General features: G+C 43.8%; 1 protein-coding gene across 2 annotated transcripts in view; it reads right to left on the bottom strand.

Moving 5' to 3' along the window:
- Positions 1-4279: 4279 nt before the first annotated feature.
- The window catches only part of CPPED1 (calcineurin like phosphoesterase domain containing 1), a 120608-nt gene continuing 100345 nt past the window's right edge, over positions 4280-24542 (bottom strand). For both annotated transcript variants that reach the window (XM_008141576.3, XM_054714744.1), the window contains exon 4: positions 4280-4758. In XM_008141576.3, coding sequence (XP_008139798.1) covers positions 4529-4758 — 230 coding nt within the window. In that variant the 3' untranslated portion in view covers positions 4280-4528. The remainder of the gene's footprint in view (positions 4759-24542) is intronic.

Genomic DNA, 24542 nt, shown 5'->3' on the forward strand with positions numbered 1-24542 from the left:
ATATTCATTGCCAAGTATGCACTGAGCAGCTTCCTGGTGCCCCAGGCACAGAGCTAGGCAGAGACTGGGAAGCGAGCACATGAGACAGACAAGTCCTTGCTGTTCTGGAGCTTGCAAGCTGGTGGGGGATACACACCAAGAGAGTCTTCATGATGCCCCTGAGGGAAGTACGAAGGAGGGAGGAGGTGCCGCCTGGGGATGAAGAGCGGGACCACAGACAGGGTGGTGAGGGACGGCCACTCTCAGGAGTGATTTTTGAACTAAGATCAAAATGACGACCAGAAGCTAATGTCCATCAGAGGAAACAGCAGAGCAAAGGGCAGTGGGACGGCCAGCAAGGGCCAGGCGGCGTGGATGAGGCTGAGAGGCGGAGTGGGGCAGTGATGGGGCCTGGAAAGCCAGGGGAAGGAGTCTGGACTTTAGGTGAGGTGCAAAGTTACTCTAATGGAGAAAATTACCTTTTAAAGACAAGTATCAGAGTAGAATAATGAAGAAGAATGAAAGGTATCTGATAATTATTCATATTCAATAAACTTTATTTACATGGATAAAACCTAAAGGAAAAATCAATCTGCACATTTTGTGTTTGTATGGTCACTAATGTTAAAAAGAATAATGGAAATAAAAATCAGTGAGAGGAAAAAGAGAATTTAGTAAGTAAATCTTTTCTAGAAAGATGCTAGAAGTCATTATTCTTAGCAACCATATATGAGCTCTCTGATGACATAAGACAGTATTCAGTGAAGTTATAAGAAAAATCAGTATCACTTGTCAATTACTATCTTTTGCACATGCAACCAAAACTGCCAAGATTATCAGAACAAGAAATCCCTGGTGTCTATTACACAAAGCTTTTAACAGAACTTGCCTTGACAACTTATTCCTAATCATCTCCCCAGCTTAATACAATATTGCCACTTAACTTTATGACTCACATAGCTGTTTTAGGCACTACTTGGGGAATAAGTTTTAAGAGTTCAAGTAAATGCAAATGATGTTTTGCTACCTTTTCTCAAAAGATTTCATGTTAGAACATAGACTATAACATTAAACTTATGTGTATATAGTTTCTACAGATGTACATAACTTGGCATCTTTTGCAAGTACATAAGATAAACCTCAGTGTTTGCCTTATCACTCTATCAGGAACCCACAATCTCGTAATGCTGAAAAGCACAAGCTATGATGAAATGTTCCGTCTGCTTGTTCCATAAAGTTTATTGGATTCACCCCACCCCACCCCACCCCACCCCACCCATTTTCCAACCACGAGAGAAACATCACTGAAGACTAGCGATAAACTTATTCATTGTAAAAAGTGAAGGAGTTAGATGATCATCTCCCCACTGGGCCTGCAAAGAGTCGTGGCCATCCAATTTTAAATGACCTTCCCCTTTGGCAGCCTCCTGTCTCCGCCCCCAATTACAATGACTAATTGGAAGGGGGAGCATTCAGTGGCACTCCTTTCGTGGAGAGAATGCCAAGTTCCCTACCCCTGGGCAGGAACTGTAAACAGGAAGTGTGGAGTCATCTGATAGCATTTACCACTGTGGGCAGAACTGTGTCCTGTGGCCCATTATAGTTCCAACTAGAGGCCCGGTGCATGAAATTCATACACTCGGGGCAGGGGGGAAGCGGGTCCCTCAGCCTGGCCTGCGCCCTCTCACAGTCCAGGAGCCCTTGGGGATGTCCAACTGACCGCTCAGGGGCCTAAGCCGTCAGTTGGACATCCTTAGCACTGCCGTGGAGGCAGGAGAGGCTCCCACCACCGCCACTCAGCTGGCCAGCCATGAACCTGGCTTCTGGCTGAGTGGGGCTCCCCCTGTGGGAGCACACTGACCACCAGGGGGCAGCTCCTACATTTAGCATCTGCCCCCTGGTGGTCAGTGCGTGTCATAGCAACTGGTTGTTCTGCCATTCAGTCAATTTGCATATTGGCCTTTTATTATATAGGATTCTGTTTTCCCATCTCTTCCAGTAAAAATTCTTCATCTGGAACAATCTGCTTCTGGGGCAGGCTATGCCACCACGAACCTGATGCAATTCAGAGAAGGGGCTCTGTGAACCCGGATGAAGTCCCAGGTCCTCCAGCTAACACTGGGTTCTTGCCCAGGAGAGATGGTCAAAGGTGCCAAATATTGTAGTGTTGCCAAGGGCAAAGCTGGTACATTTAAAAAAAATTGATTCTACAGAGTGAGGAAGGGAGATAGAGATAGAGAAACATCAATCAGCAGCCGCCTGTATGACCCCCACTGGGAGCTGAGCCGGAAACCTGGGCACGTGCCCGACTGCGAACTGAACTGGTGACCTCTTGGTACATGGAATGACGCCCAACCTACTGAGCCACTGTCACCATTGAAAACATTTTCCAGGAGCACAGGCTTAGCAGTGGAGCTGCTAGCTTCTTGGTCCGTCCTTCCCCACGGAAGAGCTGTATGACCTTGGCCAAGTGGCACGGCCTCTCTGAACCAAAGCACTTCAAACAGCATTTAGAACAGAATAAACACCCCCAAACTATAGCACTGATGACCATGAGTGTTTTCTTGTTTTTCACACAAGGCACATGTTTACCATCCTTTTTTTTTTTTTTTTTTAAGAAAAAGGAATCATAAGTGAATGCATTGGTACTTATCTATTATCAGAATGATACATGCTTATTTACAAAATCACTTCCTAACTTCTTCCTGAACCTCTCACCATGAGAATATTGCTGTTTGGTTACTTTAAAAATGGTGAGAGTTTCACAGGATTCCCTATTGTTAGCATATTCTTGCTGTGTTTTGAATCAGTTCTTTTACTATTAGGTTTTTGGGAAGGAGGCTTAGTAAATTTAATTTCTGTTGCTTTTAATTATCTCCGTATCCTCCACCAAAACTCTGTTGCTACAGTCAAGCGTTTGCACCCGTGACACGAGAGACGGCTGGGTCAGCCCACTGTGCTTAACCTCTCCCCTTCCAGGAGCCCACGCCTGCGTTTATGGTCCGGGCACACGATCCTGGTAGCTAATCCTCAGTGTTACTGCCTCCCACGCCCCACACGTGTGGCTGTTAGTTACGCCACTTACTGAGTTTCCTCTTCCTGAACTCATCTCCACACCTGTTGTAAAAAAAAAAAAAATGAATACAAAGCAAGAACGCAGCAAAATACCCAAACAAGGGCATTCCAATTTTGAACATTTTTAATTTTCCTGTGCCACATAACAATGAGCTATAGTGTGTCACAGATCTATAGTATAATTAACTTCTTGTCTTTTGTTCCTTCTGAATTTACATATCCAATTATCTTTCTATTTACTTTCTCTTGGTTTTGCTACGTTGACTAAAACTTTTTAACGAGACAGTCTTAATGGGTTTTGCAGTTCATTTGTAAGCAGCCGGTTGTTGGAGGCATTTCAGGATGAGGGAGTGCTGCTGCATGACGCTGTGAGGTGTTCCTGGCAGGACTGGAGTACCCGCGTTCCCTGCCCATCAGGACATCTGCAGAGGCAGACCACGCGGATGAAATAACACAGTGTCAGGATTTGCGGAGAAGACGCAGCAAAGCAGACTGCATGGAAACAATGCCGATTTCACCATCCTCGCTCCACTGCACTGGGGCAGTGAATCAAAGTCGGTGCCAATTCCATTCAAGTGGCTGAAAGCAGTGTTTGCCCCACCGAAATTTCTGCTTTGACCCGAGAACTCGTCTCAATTCCCACTTTTCCTGTCAAAGTCAACACGGTGAAGAGCCTCAGGAATGGAGAGGCATTCTGATGGCACAGGACAGCAACCTGTGGAGTTCCTGCAGTAACCAGTGTGAACCGGGTAAACTCAGAACGTGCGCCAGCGACTTCAGGGCTCTGGTTCTGGCCTCTCGGATGAGGCTTTTATAGACAGCTAATTTATGTGCAAAGATGACTTTTCTAGTCACCAAGAAGGCAAACTCAGCTCTGATTTGTACCAACTGCATCACCAGCATAGGCCTCGGCACCGGACAGCTCCGTGTTAAAGTGAGTGTGCCTACACAGCTCTGGTAGGAGGAGAGTTGTCTGCTTTGTTAGGAGGGAAAGGAGATGACCTTCCTGTTGCCAAGCACCGGAGCCATGACTACAGTTTAACTGATCAGATGCAGTTTGTTCGAGGAATTACCCAAGATTACACTTGAATACCAGTTGGGATTGAGGTCCATAGGTAGACACTCACCATACGCTGCGAGAAAACAATTTGATTCAAAAACAGAGAATGTGAGATAGTTGAGAAACATATCATTAGGAAAGTTTATTCAGACACTCACGCAGAGATATCCCAGCATCGTTTATTCTCTTATTCCCAGGCTCCAACCCTCATCCAGCCCCTTCTCTTTCTTAAAGGGAAGGCAGTTCTACTTCAAATGTAATTCAGAATAGGACCCAGCTCTCTGATTTATGCAAAGGACATAAATCCACAAATCTGCCTGGATACTTCTTTATTCAGAAGTGATTGTATGCAGCTGCTGTTTCTGGCAAAATTAAAAGACAGTGGAAGTGGAAGTGACTGGATCATAACGGCAATCATTTTTCCTTCATTAAGTCCATCAGGTCACCTTCTATTCCTTTCTCACTCAGCTCGTCCAAACTGTAGTACCGATGAACGATCTTCTCAGCGGTGACCACCACGACTCGGACCCCGTGGGTGTCGTTGCCCAGCTGGCACCCGATGGCAGATGACACCACAACATCAAGGTTCTGGTAGGTACCCCCGGCATTCCTGTGGTAGTGGCCCGTGAACACAGCTTTGACACCTGCAGGGAAGGGAAAAAACATTAGGGGGCCAAGGATTTCCATTTAGGTAACTGAGGGCTCCAATGTTTTCTTGTTTGGACAGTAATATATTATTATATTACACACATACTATTATTCAGGTATAATAATGAAGAGGCAGCATATGTGACATCCAGAATCTTCAAGGATAGCTCATACAAACAACTAGAGGCCTGATGCACGAAATTCGTGCACGGGGCTTGGCCCTCACAGCCACGGCGGCTTGCCTTGGCCCTCGCAGCCCCGCCTTCGTCCGAAAGGTCGTCTGGCCGTCTGGTCTAATTAGCATATTATGCTTTTATTATTATAGATGTTATCCTATTTGTCCTAATAACTGGTCCAGGAAAGTATTAGGGAAAAACAGACAAGGAACAGAAGGTGAATGATGGGGAGAGATGACGAAGGCTGAAGGAAATCTTTTGAAGGCATTATGAGAGCCATACGATCGAAGTTATATGTCTATGAAAAATAATGTCGATGGAGTTCTAGTCAAGATAGAACAGCATGTTCAATATTTAATGTACATCTTCCCACCTCAAACTTAAAGAAATGATGGATAACACATAAAAAAGAAAACCAAAGGACAGAGGCAACCTTAACATCCAAATGAATGATGTTATGGACCAGAAACAAAATAGGAAGGCAGAGCAGTGAGTGGGGTTACTTTGCTTCTGGGAGTTAAGCTCTATGGTAAGATATCAAGACTGAAAGCACTTTCTGTGAGAGGAGGAACTGAAGCCTGACCCCCGTTTGAAATAGAGGTGGCGGGAGTGCCCGTTTGCAGGAGGAGACTGAAGAAAACTGCCGTTGCCTGTGGCCCGATGCCCGGGGCCAGAGCAATGCTGTGCTGGTGTGTTAAACGAGTATTTTGCACACATTCACACACACCTGATTTGTAATGTTTCCTAATTTCCACGGTCTGAACACTCTTATCGTGGCCGTTTTCAAATGGCCAACATGATGTTATTGAACCGGAGCAGGAAGAGGTGCCCGGAGCACCATGCTATCGTGTTTCCACTACACGAACACAAAGGCTGCAACCTCGAGAGCATGGATATTAGTAATGTATGGCAAGACAAGTAGAAAATGCTAATTTTTAAGTATTTATTACCTTTACTGTTTAATATAATTTACTTATTGTGAGTTTGTATAATTTAAACAATGGCTGTTTAACAACCAGCTCACACGATTCCTTACAATTTAACCATTGATTTTTGTGAGCTGGTAGGAGCTTTCTCTAGCACACCACTGGGCTAGGGCTTATAGCAGCCTATGGTCTAGGAAGGAAGGAAGACACAGGAGGCTGAAGTCTAGGAACTGAAACACATTTTCCTAATAAATCACTATATTATAAGGCCTGGCCCTGGATGGTGGCTGGGGTGGAAGTAAACGAAACCATAGAGAGGGAGAAGTTAGTCAAGAGAGAAAGTAGGAGAAAAACAAAACCAAAAAAATCTCTTACTCAAACTGAACCTGAAATTTAAAAATTCCACCACCCATGAAGAAATCTCGTGCTAAGTAAGATGGTGTACAAACTCTTCAATTAGGAACACAAATTCAATGATATAAAACTGCCTGGAAAATATTTTAAGTAAATGGGCTAATTTAAGTAAAGGACTAATATCCATACTTGTTATGAAGCAAAATAGGCATAAATTGAATGAGAATAGTTGATAATAAAAATTTAGAAATGGTGGACATAAAAGACATTACTATTAAAATTTAAAACAAAAGCGACTCTCAACAAGTGGCATACATTCTAGACTTGGCACTAATCAAAGATCTCATGTGGTATTAGTGAATTAAAAGGTAGAATTGAGGAACTGAACTGAAGATGACATGGAGACCCAGACACAAGTGATATGAACAAGCAGTTCAAAGAACCTGAAAGATCGATTAAAAGGTATCAATGGGTTCTCAAAAGAAACTGAACAGGAGAAATGAGTAAATAGTAGTAAGACTAATTTGAAGAAATAATAGCTGAGAGTTTTTCATATCACAGTAAAATTGTAGAGCATGAAAGAGAAAAAAGCTTAAGATAACATGGTAAAATATTACAAAGGAATGACAATTAGATAGGGGCATCTGAGCAATAACAGAATCAAGGAGTTATATCTTCAAAATGTTGAGGGCAAATAACTACACTCCTCAAATTTTATACCTAGCTAAACCATCATTCAAGTTTAAGGGCAAAATAAATACATGTTTGGACAATTAATCTATGACAACAGAGGTGATATTCAATGGGGTAAAGACAGTCTCTTCATTAAGCAACTTTGGGAAAACTAGACAAATACATGCAAAAAAAAAAAAAAAAAAAGAAACTAGATCACCTTCTTATACCATATAAAAAATAAAAAGAAAGTAAGTGAAGGACTTAAATGTAAGACCTGAAACGCTAAAACTCCTAGAAGAAAACATAGGCAGTAAACTCTCTGACATAACTCATAGCAACATGTTTTTGGGATATGTGTCATCAAGCAAAGAAAACAAAAGATTAAATAAACAAAGGGTACTTCATCACACTAAAATGCTTTTGCACAGTGAAGGAAACCATCAACAAAACGAAAAAACAGCCTATTGAATGGAAGAACATATTTGTCAATGACACATCAGATAAGGGGTTAATACCCAAAATATATAAGGAACTCATAGAACTTAACACTAAAATAAATAAATAAATAAAAATCCAATCCAAATAAAAAAGGGAAAGTGTACCTCAATAGACATTTCTCCCAAGAGGACACACAGATGGCCAACAAATGAAAAGATGCTCAGCATCACTAATCATCAGGGAAATGCAAACTAAAACCACAAGGTATCATCTCACACCTGTCAGAATGGCTATCATCAATTCATCAACAAATAAGTGTTAGCATGATGTGGAGAGGGATCCCTCATACACTGTTGTGTGTGGGATTATAAACTGATGCAAAACCACTGTAGAAAAGAGTATAGAGGTTCCTCAAAAAATTAAAAATAGAGCTGCTGTATGATCCATCAATTCCACTTCTGGGCATTTAGCCAAAGAAACAAAAACACCTATTCAAAAAGATATATGCATCCCTACATTTATTACAGTATTATAAGTAATTGCCAAGATATGAAAGCAACCTAGATGTCCATCAATAGATGAATGGATACAGAAGATGTGGATGTATATGCAATGAAATATTATTCAGATATATAAAAAGAATGAAATTTATCATTTGAGATAACATGGATGGACTCTTATGCTAAGTGAAATAAGACAGAGAGAAAGACACACACCACATGAAGGAATGGGAATACAAAAAAGTTGCATTTCATGTAAATATAATGAATTTGCTTTCATACAAAATTTTAAAAATTGGAAAAGAACATTATCAAGAAAATGAAAAGATAACCCATGGAAGGGTCTAATATCCAGAAAATAAAAAAGAACTCTTCCAATTCAACAACAAAAAATAACCAGAAAGGCTTGTGGCCACCATTTATGGGACAGAGAAAGCAGAGGCTTCTAGAGGGGGATTAAATCTCGCCACAAAGTATCCAGAAACCAGTTAAGATAGGTCTCAAAATGACACCCTTCCCACCTTCTATGTGTTTTGTTTTAAGTATAGGCTTTAATAATTAGTTCAAAAAAATTTTTTTGCATTTACAGGAAACTTAAACATTATTTATAAAAGATTACAACTCTTTTAGGAATTATTTGGTTTTGCACATTAAGAGGTCCATACATTTATTAGCTCTTTACAACCTTCAGTTCATCACAATCTATTACAGTACATAACAGAATATGCAACTACTTTAAAAATAAAACATAGCTTTGAACTGAGTAGGTAAGTAAATGGGATTTCTTACTCTGGTTTATCTTGAGGTGCTTTAAGTGTGATGTCAGAAGCTTTTGTTAGGTCAACGAAAATGGAGAGCAAAAGAGAATGGAGAGAATTGACATGGAGCTTGCATCTGCTGTGGCTAAATCTTTTATTACCTTTGATGGCTGGTGGGATAATGTTGGAAAAAAGTTTATGAAACCTCTGGCCATATTTTGCTCCGCTTTTCTCAGGATTAAGGATTCTGGGAGAACATTAAGAATGAGATTGCAATAGAAAATTGTCACTTTGAATCTTATTGATTATTCAGAAATTCAAGCTAATTTGTGTTTTTATAAGTAGGATTCTATTCTCGATATACACTGAGTGGCCAGATTATTATGATCTCTGAATGCATAATAATCTGGCCACTCAGTGTATAGCCTATATAATGAAAGGCTAATATGCAAACTGTCACCTTGACCAGGAGTTCGACCAGCAGGCAGGCCGGCCAACAGCCCATGTCCCCTCCCCCTGGCCAGGCTGGCCGGACACCAGCCATGCACGAATTCATGCACTGGGCCTCTAATATCTATATATCTATATATCTATATATCTATACACACACACACACACACACACACACACACACACACACACACACACACTGAGTAGGCAGATTATTATGCGTTCAGAGATCATAATAATCTGGCCACTCAGTGTAAATCTAATTCATTCTTCCTTTTAATAGCTTCTTTAGGCCTATGAAATTTCTTCACTACATTTAATAGTTGTCCTATCCCTTCCACCCCCAAATCATTTTTTTTTTTTTGTCATTGGGGCTGAAGACAAAAAAACATTTTTAAATTACTTTTTTAATCTTTATTGTTGAAAGTATTACACATGTCCCCTTTTTTCCCCATTGACCCCTTCTAGCCATCCCCCTGCCTTCACCACCCTATTGTCTGTGTGCAGGGGTTATGCATATATGCATACAAGTTCTTTGTTTGATCTCTTCCCACCCACCGCCTTCCCTCTGAGATTCTACAGTCTGTTCCATGCTGTTATGTCTCTGGATCTATTTTGTTCAACAGTTTATTTTGTTCATTAGATTCCACATGTGTGTGAGATCATGTAATACTTGTCTTTCTCTGACTGGCTTATTTTGCTTAGCATAATGGAGGTAAACATTTTCACACACACACACCCACACACAATAAAATAACCAAATTGCTAGATGGGAAAATAATTTGAACAAACAGTTCTCAAAAGAAGGTATACAAATGACCAATAAGTACATAAAAAGATGTTTAGCATCATCAACCATCAGGGAAATGCAAATCAAAACCACTAGATATCACTTCACACCCACTAAAATGACTAAAATAAAAAAGATGGAAAATAACAAGTGTTCGCAGGGATTTGGAGAAACTGGAACCCTCATACAGTGCTGGTGGGAATATAAAATGGTGCAGCAGTTTTGGAAAAACACTTTGGCAGTTCCTCAAAATGTTAAACATATAATTACCACATGACCCAGCAATTTACTCCTAGGTATATAAGTCAAGAGAAATGAAAATGCCCATTATTGCCAAAAATTGTACATGAATGTTCATAACAGCATTATTCACAATAGCCTAAAAGTGTAAACAAGCTAAATGTCCATTAACTGATGAATGGATAAACAAAATGTGGTACATCCATATAGTGGATTATTCAGTCATAGGAAGGAACAAAGTACTGACACATACTACAACAGGGATTGATCTCAGAAACATTATGCTGAGCAAAAGGAGTTAGATACAAAAGGCTACATACTGTATGACTCCATTTCTATAAAATGTCCAGAACAGGCAAATCCACAGAGAAAGGAAGATTATTGCTTGTCAGGGGCTGGGGAGAGAAAGGGAAGGTGACAGACTGCTCACGGGCACAGAGGTTCCTTATGGAATGGTAAGATGTCTGCAATTAGACAGCGGATGGCTGCACAGCCTTGTGAACATACTAAAACCAGTGAATTTTATACTTTAAAGGGGTGAATTTTATGGTGTGTGAATTATATCCTACCTAATAAAATGGTAATATGTAAATTATCATCACTCCTCTACGCCCACGATTGGGCCAGCAGGAGGCGCAGGGGGCGGGACTCGGGGTGGCTGGGGTAGCCGATTGGGCCAGCGGGATGCTGAGCTCGCCTCGCCAGCGGCGGCGCGAGCTTAGCCTCTGCGCCATGTCTGTGCTGCAGAACAGAAGGGGCTTCTGGGGCAGCGAGCTCACGTCCCTCCGTGGACCATCAAAAGTGGGGGAGTTGGGTGCCTGTCTGCTCCGGCACCAGGCCTTTCAGAAGCCTCTGCCGAGCCGGAGGCTTCTGAAAGGCCTGGTGCACCAGTGGACAGGCACCCAGCTCCCCCGCGATTGAAAGCGAAAGCGTGTAAGGGACCCTACGCGTGCATGATTCAATCATGCACTGGGCCTCTAGTAGCTCAATAAAAAAAATGCAGAAAAAAAAGGTAGGGGAAAGGGAGGAGGCTAGAATGATCCATGTGGTAATAGATTAAGTTGGGCACATCAGAATGAATTCATGTTTAGCTTAATATCGAAACAAATGGTTACATACGGAAATATTTACAGATGTGTAAACACACAGGTTAGTATCCAGACACACATTTCTTTGCTCTGTCGGCTGGGAGTGCCTGAGAAGCAAGGCCACGTATTAGCAATGAGCACACCTAGTATCCAGGTCTGGGTTCTCACACCATTCTCCAACAAGACAGATGATGGATCCATGGAGAAATGGCTGACTGGAGGGCGGGGCGGGAAATTTACTAGCTGAGCCTGGGCTATCTTGCAGAGCCGGGGAAATAAGCAAGTGCTCAAAACCTCACAATGGGGAGGAACCAAGATGGCGGCATAGTTAAGCAGCTAATCTGCTGCCTCACACAACAATTTCGAGGGTACAACTAAGGGACAGAGCGTCTACCACCCAGAACCACGGGAAAGCTGGCTGAGTGGAAGATTTACAACTAAGAAGAGAAAGGAACACAATTACTGAAAAGCTGAGGTACGGAGGCACGCGAATCGGGCTGGCAGCGGGCGACTGGGAGCGCGGCTTTTCTTCAACCCGCAGGGAGACAAGCTCCCGATCACTGTGAAATCCAGTTTCTGGGGACACTCGGGGGACCCAGACACCTACGGGGAGAAGCTGGACTCTCGGCCATCGGGTCGGAAAGTGAGAGTGACTTTTTTGCGGTGGTGCGCCCAGCAATCATTGTTTACTACGCTGGAGCGCGGGGCGCAGGGACTTGGAAACGGGAAAGGCAGAGACGGCTGACGCCAGCCATCGCCGTTGGCCACGCCCCAGCCTAGTGACGCCCTGAGACCCCGCCCCGCCCTGAGGCCCCGCCCCGCCCATTCTACAAACCCGCCCAGGCTCCACACAGCAGCTTTTGCATATAAATGGCCTGTTCTGTGGCAGCTCAACCAAATTAACTGCAGCTCCAGTCAGACTGCTCCAAAACCTCCCAAGCAAAGGAGGAGAAAACTGGTTCTTGCTGTAGCTCCTGCTGGGGGACACACAGTACACAAGGGTACACCAAGAGTGTCCACCTCAGGTAACTGGGAGGCTGACCCGTTGAACCAATAGGACATCTAGTACACAAAGCTACCCTACCAACTCAGGGAAGCAGAGAATATGAGGAGGCAAGGAAACAGATCACAAACCAAAGAAATGGAGGAGAACAAGCGACTAGACATAAGAGTTCAAAACCACAGTTATAAGGTTTTTCAAGAATTTCATGGAAAAGGCCGATAAATTCAATGAGACCCTCGAGGATATGAAAAAGGACCAACTAGAAATTAAACATACACTGACTGAGATAAAAAATATTATACAGAGACCCAAAAGCAGACTAGAGGATTGCAAGAATCAACTCAAAAGATTTGGAATACAAAGAGGCCAAGGACACTCCTCCAGAGAAGCATGAAGAGAAGAGAATTCAGAAAGTTGAAGATAGTGTAAGAAGCCTCTGGGACAACTTCAAGCGAACCAACATCAGAATTATGGGGGTACCAGAAGAAGAGAGAGAGCAAGATGCTGAAAACCTATTTGAAGAAATAATGAACGAAAACTTCCCCCACCTGATGAAAGAAATAGACTTACAAGTCCAGGAAGCGCACAGAACCCCAAACAAAAGGAATCCAAAGAGGACCACACCAAGACACATCATAATTAAAATGCCAAGAGCAAAAGACAAAGAGAGAATCTTACAAGCAGCAAGAGAAAAACAGTTTGTTACCTACAAGCGAGCTCCATACGATTATCAGCTAATTTCTCAACAGAAACCATGCAGGCCAGACGGGAGTGGCAAGAAATATTCAAAGTGATGAACAGCAGGAACCTACAACCAAGACTACTCTACCCAGCAAAGTTATCATTCAGAATTGAAGGGCAGATAAAGAGCTTCACAGATAAGAAAAGCTAAAGGAGTTCATCACCACCAAACCAGTATTATATGAAATGCTGAAAGGTATTCTTTAAAAAGAGGAAAAAGAAGAAGAAAGATAAAAATTATGAACAACAAATACATATCTATCAACAAGTGAATCTAAAAGTCAAGTGAATTAAAAATCTGAGGAACAGAATAAACTGGTGAACTTAATAGAATCAGAGGCATAGAATGGGAGTGGATTGATAATTCTCAGGGGGAAAGGGGTGTCTGTGTGGAGAGTATGGGAAGAGACTGGACAAAAATCATACACCTATGGATAAGGACAGCGGGGGGGAGGTAGGGGCAGAGGGGGGTGGGAACTGGGTGGTGGGGAGATATGTGGGGAAAAAGGAGAAACAATTGTAATCTGAACAATAAAGATTCATTAAAAAAATATAAAAACAAAACAAAAAAACAAAACAAAAACAAACCTCACAATGCTGGAGGCACGTCTAATGGACGCGGTGGGCAAACATAACAATTTAAGAAAACAAAACTAGTATTAAATTATAACTGAAAGTATAAAAATACCCATGAGTCCAACTAATGTAAATGATCAAGTAAACAAATACATGTGGGAGACAGACGCAGATCTCCCCTACCGAAGAGTAACAACGAATTTACAGATGTTCTGCCCTCAAGGGGGTGGGGCATATTCCCCCGCCCTCAGGTGTGTGAGGACTGTGTGTAGTGGCCGCCTTCTGAGAGTAAGTTCCAGTGGAGAAACTGAACAAACATCAGCAGTGATGGTACGTCATGTTGACAGATGTGTCCCTGATGCGATTGTGACGAAAATGGTACTTTACCCGTGTCGTCTTCCCCAAATCCATGACCCCAGCATGAGGAAAACATCAGACAAACTCTATACATGCTGACCAGTGCTTCTCAAAGCTGTCAAGGTCACTAAACACAGGGCAAGCCGGAGAAACGGCCACAGCCACGAGGAGACAAGGCTATGCGCGGTATGCCAGATGGGATCCTGAGCAGGAGGGCATTAAGGAAAAAGTAAGGGAATCTGACTATGGACTCTATGTAATATCTATTTGCATAAGATATTAACAGTATGGAAAGTGGGTATGGGGTATATGGGAATTCTCTGTATTGTACTGGGAATTTTTATTGTAAGTCTAAAATTGTTCCAAAATTTAAACTTTATTACAAAACATACACGTATAATTTCCAAAAGGGCAGAAATGGAATATGTCGCTTTTAATCAGCAAAGGGGGGGGGAGGGGGGAGGACGGGAACCAACCAACCAAAGTATTTTAAAATGTTATTAACACAAACGCTGGCTCTGGTGCAGAGGAACTGGACACGCCTACAGGTGAAGGGGGACGTAAGTCGGCAGCCACTCTGGAAAACCGCCTCGCAGTTTCTTAGAACTCGGAACATGCAACCACCCTATGACCCAGCGACGGAACTCTCGGATATGTATCCAGAGACACGGAAACTTCTGTCCACTAAAAAGTCTGTCCCTGGATATTCATAGCAGCTTTATGTGTACCAGCCAGAAAACAACCTGCATGCCCTCTAACGGGTGGATGGGTGAACTACCACATCCACACCAGGGAATACTACTCAGCGATACAAAAGGAAGGAACCACTGATACAACTTGAATGGCATCAAGGAAGCATGCTGATGAAAGAAAGCCAAAAAGATTTCATGCTGTGTGATTCCATTTGTATCACATTCTTGACATGACAAAACTATGGATATGGTTGTTGAGGTAGGAACAGAGATGAAAGGATTGGGGTGGGGGTGGCTGCAGGAGGGACCTTTGTGGAGATGAAGCAGTTCTGCATATGACAATGATTCAGAAAAGCATAAAGGAAATATGTTCAAGATGTTTACAGCAGCTGCGGCTGGTTAGTAGGATTCTGGGAGACTTTTGACAGCGCTCACACCATAGCTGCAAGCATGTGGCAGGAACCGAGACCCACCTGGGCAGGTGTGGCTGTCTGCCAGGTGAGGTCCACAACTAGGGGTGGGAAGGAAGGTGACCCAGGTTTCCCCACAGCCGAGGGTGGGGAGACACCGCTATTTCCATTTACTATTATTGGATGCAAACAGATACACCACATTTCAGAGGGTAATGAGATGCTCTCTTCTCACTTTATTGTGCCCTTGACCCAACAGCACCATTTTTGTAGAAATGTATCCTTCAGAAATACCCAGCGAAGACTCCTCAGGTGTAGGTGTGTGGGGTCTGTGGGCAGAAATTACAGTACAGTGTCCATTGAGGCACTGTTTGTAATGCTCATTGATGGGAGAATGGAGAAGTTATAGTACGTATGTTAAAAAAAGAGGCAGATTAACATATACTGATATTGAAAGGCACCAAATATTCAGTATGAGCAGGAAGGTGTAAATAAGTGTTGTATGATCCTGTTTTTGTAAAAAAATAAAGATGGCGTATGTGTCAGAGGGGATGTGTTTGTAGCCACAACCGAATGGGAGAGAAATACACGCAACTCCTCATAGTGGTGATTTCAGATGAGGGTGGGTGGGTGGGGGGGTCGGGGAGGGGCAGCACTTTCCACATTTTTACTACTGTAATGTTCACAGTGGTCAGGAATGGATCTGGTGATCACGAACAAAACACCAAGGTGAGATGAGCAGCTTAGAGGTGGCGTGGCAGATGGACCAGGGAAAGATGACAGAAGCGCTGGAGGGGCCACCACTCCGAGCCCGAGCTGTGTGCCCAATGGGTCCTCGTTGCAAATGGAGACGTGAGCGGCTCCTGACCACTCCGGCTGAGCGGCTGAGCGGCTGAGGCAGTGACTGCCTCCTTGCTGCCTTCCAGGCTTTCCAAGCCTGCGGCCAGCAGAGACCAAATGGGCATGTGCCATTAGTGCCGCCTGAGCAGCTCCTGATGGCCGGTGGGAAAGCACTCGGCAGTACAATTCTGTTGTATGCTAAATTATGTTTATGAAATGTGGCTCTTTATGCCTAATTCATAGTTGCAAACTGTACTATTCTGGAAGGCATGTTTGGCAATTTTGAAAGTTGCTCGCATTAGCTGTAATTAGCTGTAAAAACTCATTTACGTTCAAATTTCACGCCATATCAATCGGCATTTGCAGAGACAGGATCATTAATGGGGATTGTTCGGGGGGCGGGGAACTGTCAGAGCTGGGCTCCTCTGCAGTGTCCGGCCCCATCCTCTTCCCTCTCCAGGCCCCCAGGGCTCACCGTTTATTGTTAAGGTCCCAAGCCACAGAAAACGTGAGGATTCTTACAGGAGCAAAGATGCCTAAAGGGGACTAGAAAAGAAGCTGAAAGAGGTGTCAGTGAGCAGAGCCACTGTGTCCAGACCCTTCTCCCACCCCCACGCCCAATACCAGGGACTGGACATTGGGAGTCCAGATGAGGGTGAACAAGGACCGACGCAACCGTCATGTAATAAGTGAACAGAGGGAAGGTCAGGCAGGATTCCAAGCTCCCACCGGGCCTTGCAGACCGTTCTGTTCTTTGGAACCTCTGGCAGCTTCCTGAAACTTGTGAGCCCCCATTTCCTCATTTGTAAGATGAATAATGACAACACCTCTCTCATGGGTGGCAGGTTTGGAGGAGAGTTTGGGTGTAACAATAGGTGCTTATCTCCCACCCCCCACTACCCCTCCCCACCCCTGGCCAGCTGCTCACCGCTGGAGTGGGACAGACTCCACGTGCTGGAGCTACAACGTGCTGGCTCTGCGACATGCAGGCTCTTGTCCGAGTTCCGGTCCTGCCCCTTTTACACCGACAGGCCACAGGGACTTGTAAGAAGTTTTACCAGTCTTGGCTTTCTATTAGCTTTTGATAGGAAAGCAATGATTCACGACTCAGTGGAGGCAGAGAATGTATTAATAAGTCATGGTTTCCCTCACGGGGGATTGATTTTAGCCGTGTTTTCCAGAGTTGTGCAGAATTTCCATCCGGCTGTCCATCAGTCATCTGGCCAACATGCCTCTGTGGGTCCTTAATTGAGTGTTACGTATAGGCTGTTTGTGAATTATGAACTGCGGCACGGAGATGGCAAGCACCTTCTCAGATGACCACTAGATGAATTCCTGGCAAAGGCAGCCTCTGAATCAACCGAGGACGACTTCTGTGGCATTAGCTCCATGTTTATTTCTCCACGGTATCAAGTCATAAAGATGCTATAAAAGCTATTATTAAGCTGTCTTGATTCGAATTCATTTCAAATCAACCAGAGGATTAGGATGCAATCTCTATATAATTTAATATTCTAACTAGAGGCGCAGTGCATGAAATTCGTGCACGGAAGGGGGGGGGATTCCCCTCAGTCCAGCCTGCACCTTCTCCAATCTGGGACCCCTCGGGGGATGTCTGACTGCCGATTTAGGATCGGGCCTAAACCAGCAGTTGGACATCCCTCTCACAATCTGGGGCCACTGGCTCCTAACTGCTCATCTGCCTGCCTGCCTGAATCCACCTAACTGCCCTCCCTGCTGGCCTGGTCACCCCCAAATGTCCCACCCCTGCTGGCCTGGTCACTCCTTACTGCACCCCCTGCTGGTGTGGTCGCCCCCAACTGTCCCCTCCCCCTGCCAACCTGGTCACCCCCAAGTGCCCCCCCTGCGGGCCTGGTCACCCCACGAAGCCTGTTGCTCAGTCATTTGGTCACCCCTCACTAACCTCCCTGCTGGCCTGGTCACCCCACACAGTCTGTTCAGTCATCCGTTCGGTTGTTATGGATTCGATAGTTGTTTAGCCTTTTATATGTATAGATATTGGAATCTGCCTTGAATCAATCAGGAAATCGGGATCTACCTCAGGACAATTTTGATATTAAAAGCTGGCTTCTTACTGACTTTGTGTGACTTAGGCCTGGATAGCTTCTACCTTCATCCTGCCTGGGTATGCATTTGTGAAAATCCCATGTACCTTTCCATCACCGTGAAAGCTCTGTCATAAATCATTAGTCACCCGAATTCATTGTCTCAGTGGTAAGGAATAAAAAGTGACTCATAAAAAAAAAGCAAGAAAAGGAAAGTGAAAGAGAAAGGCAGGGTGTGGCCACACAGAAGCAGGTGGAATAACCCTTTCTGCAGGGAAGGAACTTCCTCAGCAGGCAGCCCGGAGGCCGCGGCCACAGCCTGGTGGCCAGGCAAAGGGAGGACAGGTGTTTCCTCAGCAGGGCTGCCAGGCGCAGCTGCTCCTACGAAATGAGGGTCAAGGCTCATTCAGCCAGAGGTTCTTCACTATGAAGTCCCGGCTCTGAGCTGCTAATTTGGGAATTCTACATTCCAGTATATCACTCTGAGTTCCACCGCGTGTATCTCCCCTAATGCCACGGGGCCCGGGTCCAGGACTGCGAGGGAATGTGGGGAGGAAAAGGCCGGTCACATTCTCTGTGGGAGGCGGGATGCTGCTTCTTCAGCCAATTTCGGGAAACAATCATTTGCACGAAGCTCCCTCTTGCTGGAGTGTAGTGGGACACCCAGATCGACCTTTCCTAGAAGTGGAGGGCTTAAGGCCTGCCTGTGGCTGGGCAGCAATGTAAGGAAATGCGGAAAGCGACAACAGCACGGTTTAGCAGTGCTTTATTTACTGAACACCCCTCTGAGCGCCTGAAATACGCATCATCTCAGTTAAGCCTCAGGAGGACCTCCCTGAGGATGACATTACACACACCCTTTTCAGGTGAGGGAATGAGGCACAGAGAAGTAACTTTTTTTTTTTTTTTTTAATTCGTAGAAGAAATGGGCTTAGGAAACAAGCTATAGAGGTTCAAGAAGGACCCTTAGAGCTCAGGAGTGAGGAAGGTAAAGGTGACACCTGTGGGAAAGGGGAGGGGGAGGGAGAGGCTCGGCCAGCTCCTGGGAGGGAGAGCGCCAGAAGTAAGTAACCTGTCTGGGGTCACACGACTAGGACGTGTGCCTGGATCAGGCTGACTAAGCAGTTGCTCTGTCTACCCTCTAGCTCAGGGTGAACCCTTTTTCTGCCAAGGGCCATATGGATATTTGAACATCATTTGCGGGCCATACAAAATTGTTAACTTAAAAATTAGCCTGCTATAATAGGTCAAACATTTAATTAACTCACCCCTAAAGCCTTGGCAGAGCCAAACCAAATGATTTCGAGGGCCTTATACGGCCCGAGGGCCTGATGTTCCCCACCCCTGCCCTAGAGTTAAAAAGGGCCAAGGGTCATGGCACTCAGGCCCAGTAAGAAGGCTTCCTCGGGGGGGGGGGGGGGGGGTGGCTTTGACCTAAGCACATCCCTAACTTATTCTGTTTGGTTTTTTTTTTTTTTGGCTTTTGTCAGACCTGGGACTTGGAAGTAGAATCATGATTATGGTAACAATAACAAGTAATAAAGAGTAATAGTTATATAGAACTCACTGGACATTGAGTTATCTGTTGGACATTGTTCACAGCACTTTACTAGTACATGTTTTTAAATCGATCCCCACAATCCCCTATGAAGAAGAAATGGTTATTATCCCCATTTTGCAGATCAGAAACTGCAGTTCACCTACCTCAGCCTGGAGGTGGCAGGCCGGGACCTGAACCCACAGTCAGCGCTCTCAACCCACACACCTGCCAAGTGGAGGCAAAATCCAAGCACGTCACCAATGGGACGCATGAGTAAAGAAAGGCAGGCAGGTGTGTTTGGGAAGCAGCAGGAGCTAAGTAACAACAAGGGCTCCAAGGGCTCCTGCTGACCGGCCACCAACAAGCAGTTTTTCCTCTCCAGCCTTTTGAATCCTCACCAGGCATCTGGCAGGGGAGAAAGTCTTACATGTATTTTCCAGGGACAGTGGGTGGCAGTGCCAGGGTTAGATTCTGGCTCAGGTGGAGGGCAGGGGAGGCAAGCCCGGATGGTGAGGCTAGACAGGCTGACACGGAAATGGACCCACGTTCCAACCTCAGGTCGTGTCCTCCTTTCCCCTCATGGTCATCACAGCTCCATTTGCAGCCTCTCGCTGGTTCAGACCCCCATCCCCACTCCTGCTAACGTGAACAGGATCTTAAAGACACTTCCATGGAACTTCTTGGAGAATCACTTGTAACTTAACTGACCTGGGATCCGCAAACCTTCTCAAAAGGGCCAGACAGCATTTTAGGGCCGGGGAATCTCTGCTATAATTATGCAACTCTGACTTCCTGTGTGGCATGGAAGCAGCCACAGTGACTGGGGGAGAGCACAGTATCTAAAAAGAAATATATCTGGGAGATCAAAATTCAGTCACGATTTCTTGATTCTTCAAAAGTTAGAAGCTACTGTGCTTCTCAAAAATAAAGAAAACAACAACAAAGAAAACAGTCATCCGTAGTTTAGTTTTAAAAACTAGTTAATAAAACTGCCATTCTGACCAGGGGAGACAAGTGTATTTGCCCAACCGAGAACAGTTTTAATGAACACAGCTTTAATGAACACAGCTATTCTATACATAAGACATCTGATGTGATGGTCAGATAGGGACTTCAATATCCACATTAAACTGAGAGCCCACATCCTTCCTTCTAGACATGTCATTCAGAACTGAGATGTTTCAAAGAACTGCTTGCTGACAATTTTTGCTTGAAATTAAATAGCTAATGGGTTTACATGTACCGGTAAACAAAACTGTAAGTATACCCAGCATGCAGTTTACATTCAATCAACACAATAGGTGCTGCTGACTTAACCTGCTAGTTGCCTTTACAGAGACAGGAGGAAGTGGAAAGAGCTCTATGGCACACGGTGCAGAAGTAGCATGTGAGCCTCACAGGTAATTTTGAATTTTCTAGTGGCTACATTAAAAGAAGTAAAAAGGAACATTTGAAATTAATTTATGTGTTTTATTTAACCTAATATATCTAAATATTATCATTTTAATTTGTAATCAATATATAAACTATTACTAATTTTCCATTCTTATTTTCATACCAAGTCTTAAAAATCCAGTGTGTATTTTATATGTACAGCCACCTCAACTTGGATCAGCCACGTATAGCTGGTGGTTACCACACTTTGAATGGGGAAGGTGTAGAAATCCAATCCCAATCGAATCCCAGCCTTGGCACTTTTTCACTGAATGGCCTTAGTTTCATCATCTGTAAAATGGGGAGTTTAACAGCCACCTTGTAAAGCTGCGGTTGTGAGAAATAGCTGTACTGTGTGCAGTCCATAGTAGCCACCTGAGAGCAATAGCTATATTAACTAAAGCACTGAATATTTCTTTAATAGCAATGCCAGATTATGATCGTATTGCAACTACAAGGCACGTTCGCAGAACAAAAAATGTGACAATGCCACATAAACAAAGAAGGCTGGCTACAGGGTCAGTCATCTCCAAATTTTATAAGAAACTTGAACTGTTGGGTCAAAGCACACGTCTGGTCTCTTGGTACAACTTAGTATAATTGAAGAGCCATAAATGGCACCTATTTGACCAGTTTTAACCTATCTACACACCTGGAGCCATCACCAGGATCAAGATCATGGACACATCCATCATGCCTCCCTGACCCAGGCCTCCACGGACTTGCTTTGTGTCCCTAAAGATTAATTTGGATTTTATGTAAATGAAATCATACTTAGTATGCACACTTTTTATTTTGTCTGGCTTCTTTCTTTCACTCAGCATAGTTCTGAAGATCTGTCCATCCATGAAGAGTTAATTCTTTTTATTGCTGAGCAACATTCCATTATATGGATATCCCATTATTTGTTTACCCACTCAATTGGTGAGGGACACTGAGGTTGCTCTCAGAATTTTCCTAGCACTTCTAATGCAAAGTGATTGGCCATATATGCTTGGGACTCACTTTTCTTCCACTGATCTATTTGCTTATCTTTAATACTAAATGCCATACTGTCTTGTTCACTGTGGGCTTATAGTTAGTCTTAAAACCAGGTAGGGGAGGTCTTTCAACTTTGTTCTTCTTTTCCTTTCATGTGTCAAGTTGCATTTCCACAGAAACCTTAGGATCAGCTTGCAGATTTCTACCCAAAAGAAGTTTTAATTGGTATTACGTTGAATCTCTAGATCAACTTGGGGGAAATGCCACATTAACAGTAATGTTCCATTCCATGAATATGGTATATCCATTTACCTAGGTTTTTAATTATGCTTAGCAATGTTTTGTCATTCTTAGGGCAGAGGTCTTACATATCCTTTGTTATTTCTAGGCATTATATGTTGCTTGGTGACACTGAAAATTGAATTATTTTTACAATTTCACTTGATAACAGTTTGTTGCTGGTATATAAGAATATAATTAATTTTTGCTTATTAACCAGCTATCCTGAGAACTTGCTAAATTCGTTTAATAGTAACAGTAATTGTTTTGTAGATTCTTAGGATTTTCTAAGTAAATAATATCATCTACAAATAGAGACAGTTTTACTTTTTTCTTCATCTCCATGCTTTTTCTTGCTTTTTGCAATGGCTGGAACTTCAACACTCTGTTAAACATGAGTGATGAAAGCAGACATCCTTTCCTGATTTCAGGGGAGAATTTTAGTCTTTCATGTTCCCAACGTTTAGACTTTTGACCTGACTGTCAAATTATCCTCCAACAAGTGAACCGGTGTAAATTCCCACCAGGATGTGGGAGTCCGGTCACTAAGATTTCGTTCCTTAATGATGGTATAAGGGAGAGCCTTGCAGAGGTGAAAAGGAGAACTGCCCAGGACATATACTCTATGAATCTGTGTACAGAAATTCTGAGTAACCGCCACCCTCCCTGCTCTTTTATTGTGCTGCATAATCCCGTCACCTTAGTCTTAAACAACGCCCTTTCACAATGTACTCTGGTGGACGCTGTCATTGTCCCACCGCCCCCCTTTATAGGCCTGTGTCCATCCTCCAGTTCCTGGGAGGGTTGGCTGCTAAGGGCTCACAGCTGCCCTTCTCCTGAGACCTGAACCAGGGTCACCTCACTCAGGTGGTTACCTCCCCTTGCTGGGGGGGAGGGGCCTAGCCAATGACTGACACAAGGGAGCAAAAGGTCAGCCCTCAGACCATATACTGTATGATTCCATTTATATGAAATATCCAGAATAGGCACATCTATGGAGACAGAAAGATTTCTAGGGCAGCGAGAGGGAGGGGGCTGGGGAGGAAATGGGAGAGTGACTGCTAAAGGGACAGGCTTTCTTTATAGGGTCATGAAAATGTTCTCAAATTGACTGTGGTGATGGATGCACAGCTCTGGAAATATTCTAAAAACTGCTGAATTGTACACTTTAAGTGACTTGTATGGTATGAACTGGTAAGGCATGTCAATAAAGCTGTTATGGCGGGGGGAAGCAAAAAAGGGAATAATGACCATAACAGTAAAAGCTATCATTTGTTGAAGATCTATGAGCCAGGAACCATGAACAAGCGTAATCACATGTACTATTTTAAATTCTTCATCATTCCTACCGATTACTGTACGTGGGGGCTGGGGGATCCTGTGCGGTAGGATCTGTGTTTTGGAGCTCTGGAGGGAGGCTGCAGTCCAGCCCAGCTGAGCACATATCTTTGCCTAGTTTTGCTCCTTCCTTGCCGTGTCCTACAGCCTTACATCCCTGCTCCCTAGAGGCCCCCCGAGGCCCTCCAACCCCTGCCTGGGCTCTGCTTCCAGGGCCCTGACCTAAGGTCCATTGGACCTCCGCTGCCTCGGTTACCCTATTTGTGGGGCAGAGGCTGCCCAGGGCTCCTGGCCCGACTCCGCCTACTGCCCACCCACTTTAAAAAGAGCAGACTTTCTATCAGCGTTTCCTCTTGCTCTTTTCAGTGGCTTTTACATTTTCTTTACTGCTTTTCTGCCTTCAAAAGCAGCACAAGCTGCAGGAGAGCAGCTGAACTAACTAGTACACACAGCGACACTGCGAAGAGTGAGGAAGATGGCCAGGAACTGATATGGAATGAATGCCCCAAAAATCATGTGAATAAAGTGCAAAACACATATACAGTGGCCTTCCTAATGTGTAAAAAAAAGGGAAAATAGGAAAGCACACACACGATGCATGCAACTGACCCTCAGATCAGGAAAAAAAAAATATATTGCAACATCTCTCACAAAACAAATAAATAAATAAAGCAACTGGGGTAAAATGCCAGATAAATCTGAGGCATAGAGACAGGTGTTCTTTTTACTTGTAGCTTTTCTGTAAACTTAATAACATTCCTGAATAAAAAGTTAAAAGAAAAAAAGCAATGCCTGCTTGTTAAAAAGTAAAATCAAATGTAAAAACACAGAGCACTCAACAAAGAAGGGAGGGTGAGAGGAATCTCTTCCCATTTTAGGAGTTCAGTGTGTATTGCCCAGATAATTTAAATGTCTCTATGAATAATACAGATATTAGATATAAGTCTATAGAAATACACATAATTTCACAAAAATGAGATATGTTATCTATGGATTTGCAACTTCCTTTATTCTCCCAACACTTTATCATTTAACTGTTCCCGTCAGGACATTCAGCTCTATCTCAGAGCGACCCTGTTCAATCCTAAAACTATTTCCGATACGTAAAATCTAGGCTGGCAGATGGTC

This window comes from Eptesicus fuscus, chromosome 4 (assembly GCF_027574615.1).
Source record: "Eptesicus fuscus isolate TK198812 chromosome 4, DD_ASM_mEF_20220401, whole genome shotgun sequence".
In the NCBI taxonomy this organism is placed as follows: Eukaryota; Metazoa; Chordata; class Mammalia; order Chiroptera; family Vespertilionidae; genus Eptesicus; species Eptesicus fuscus.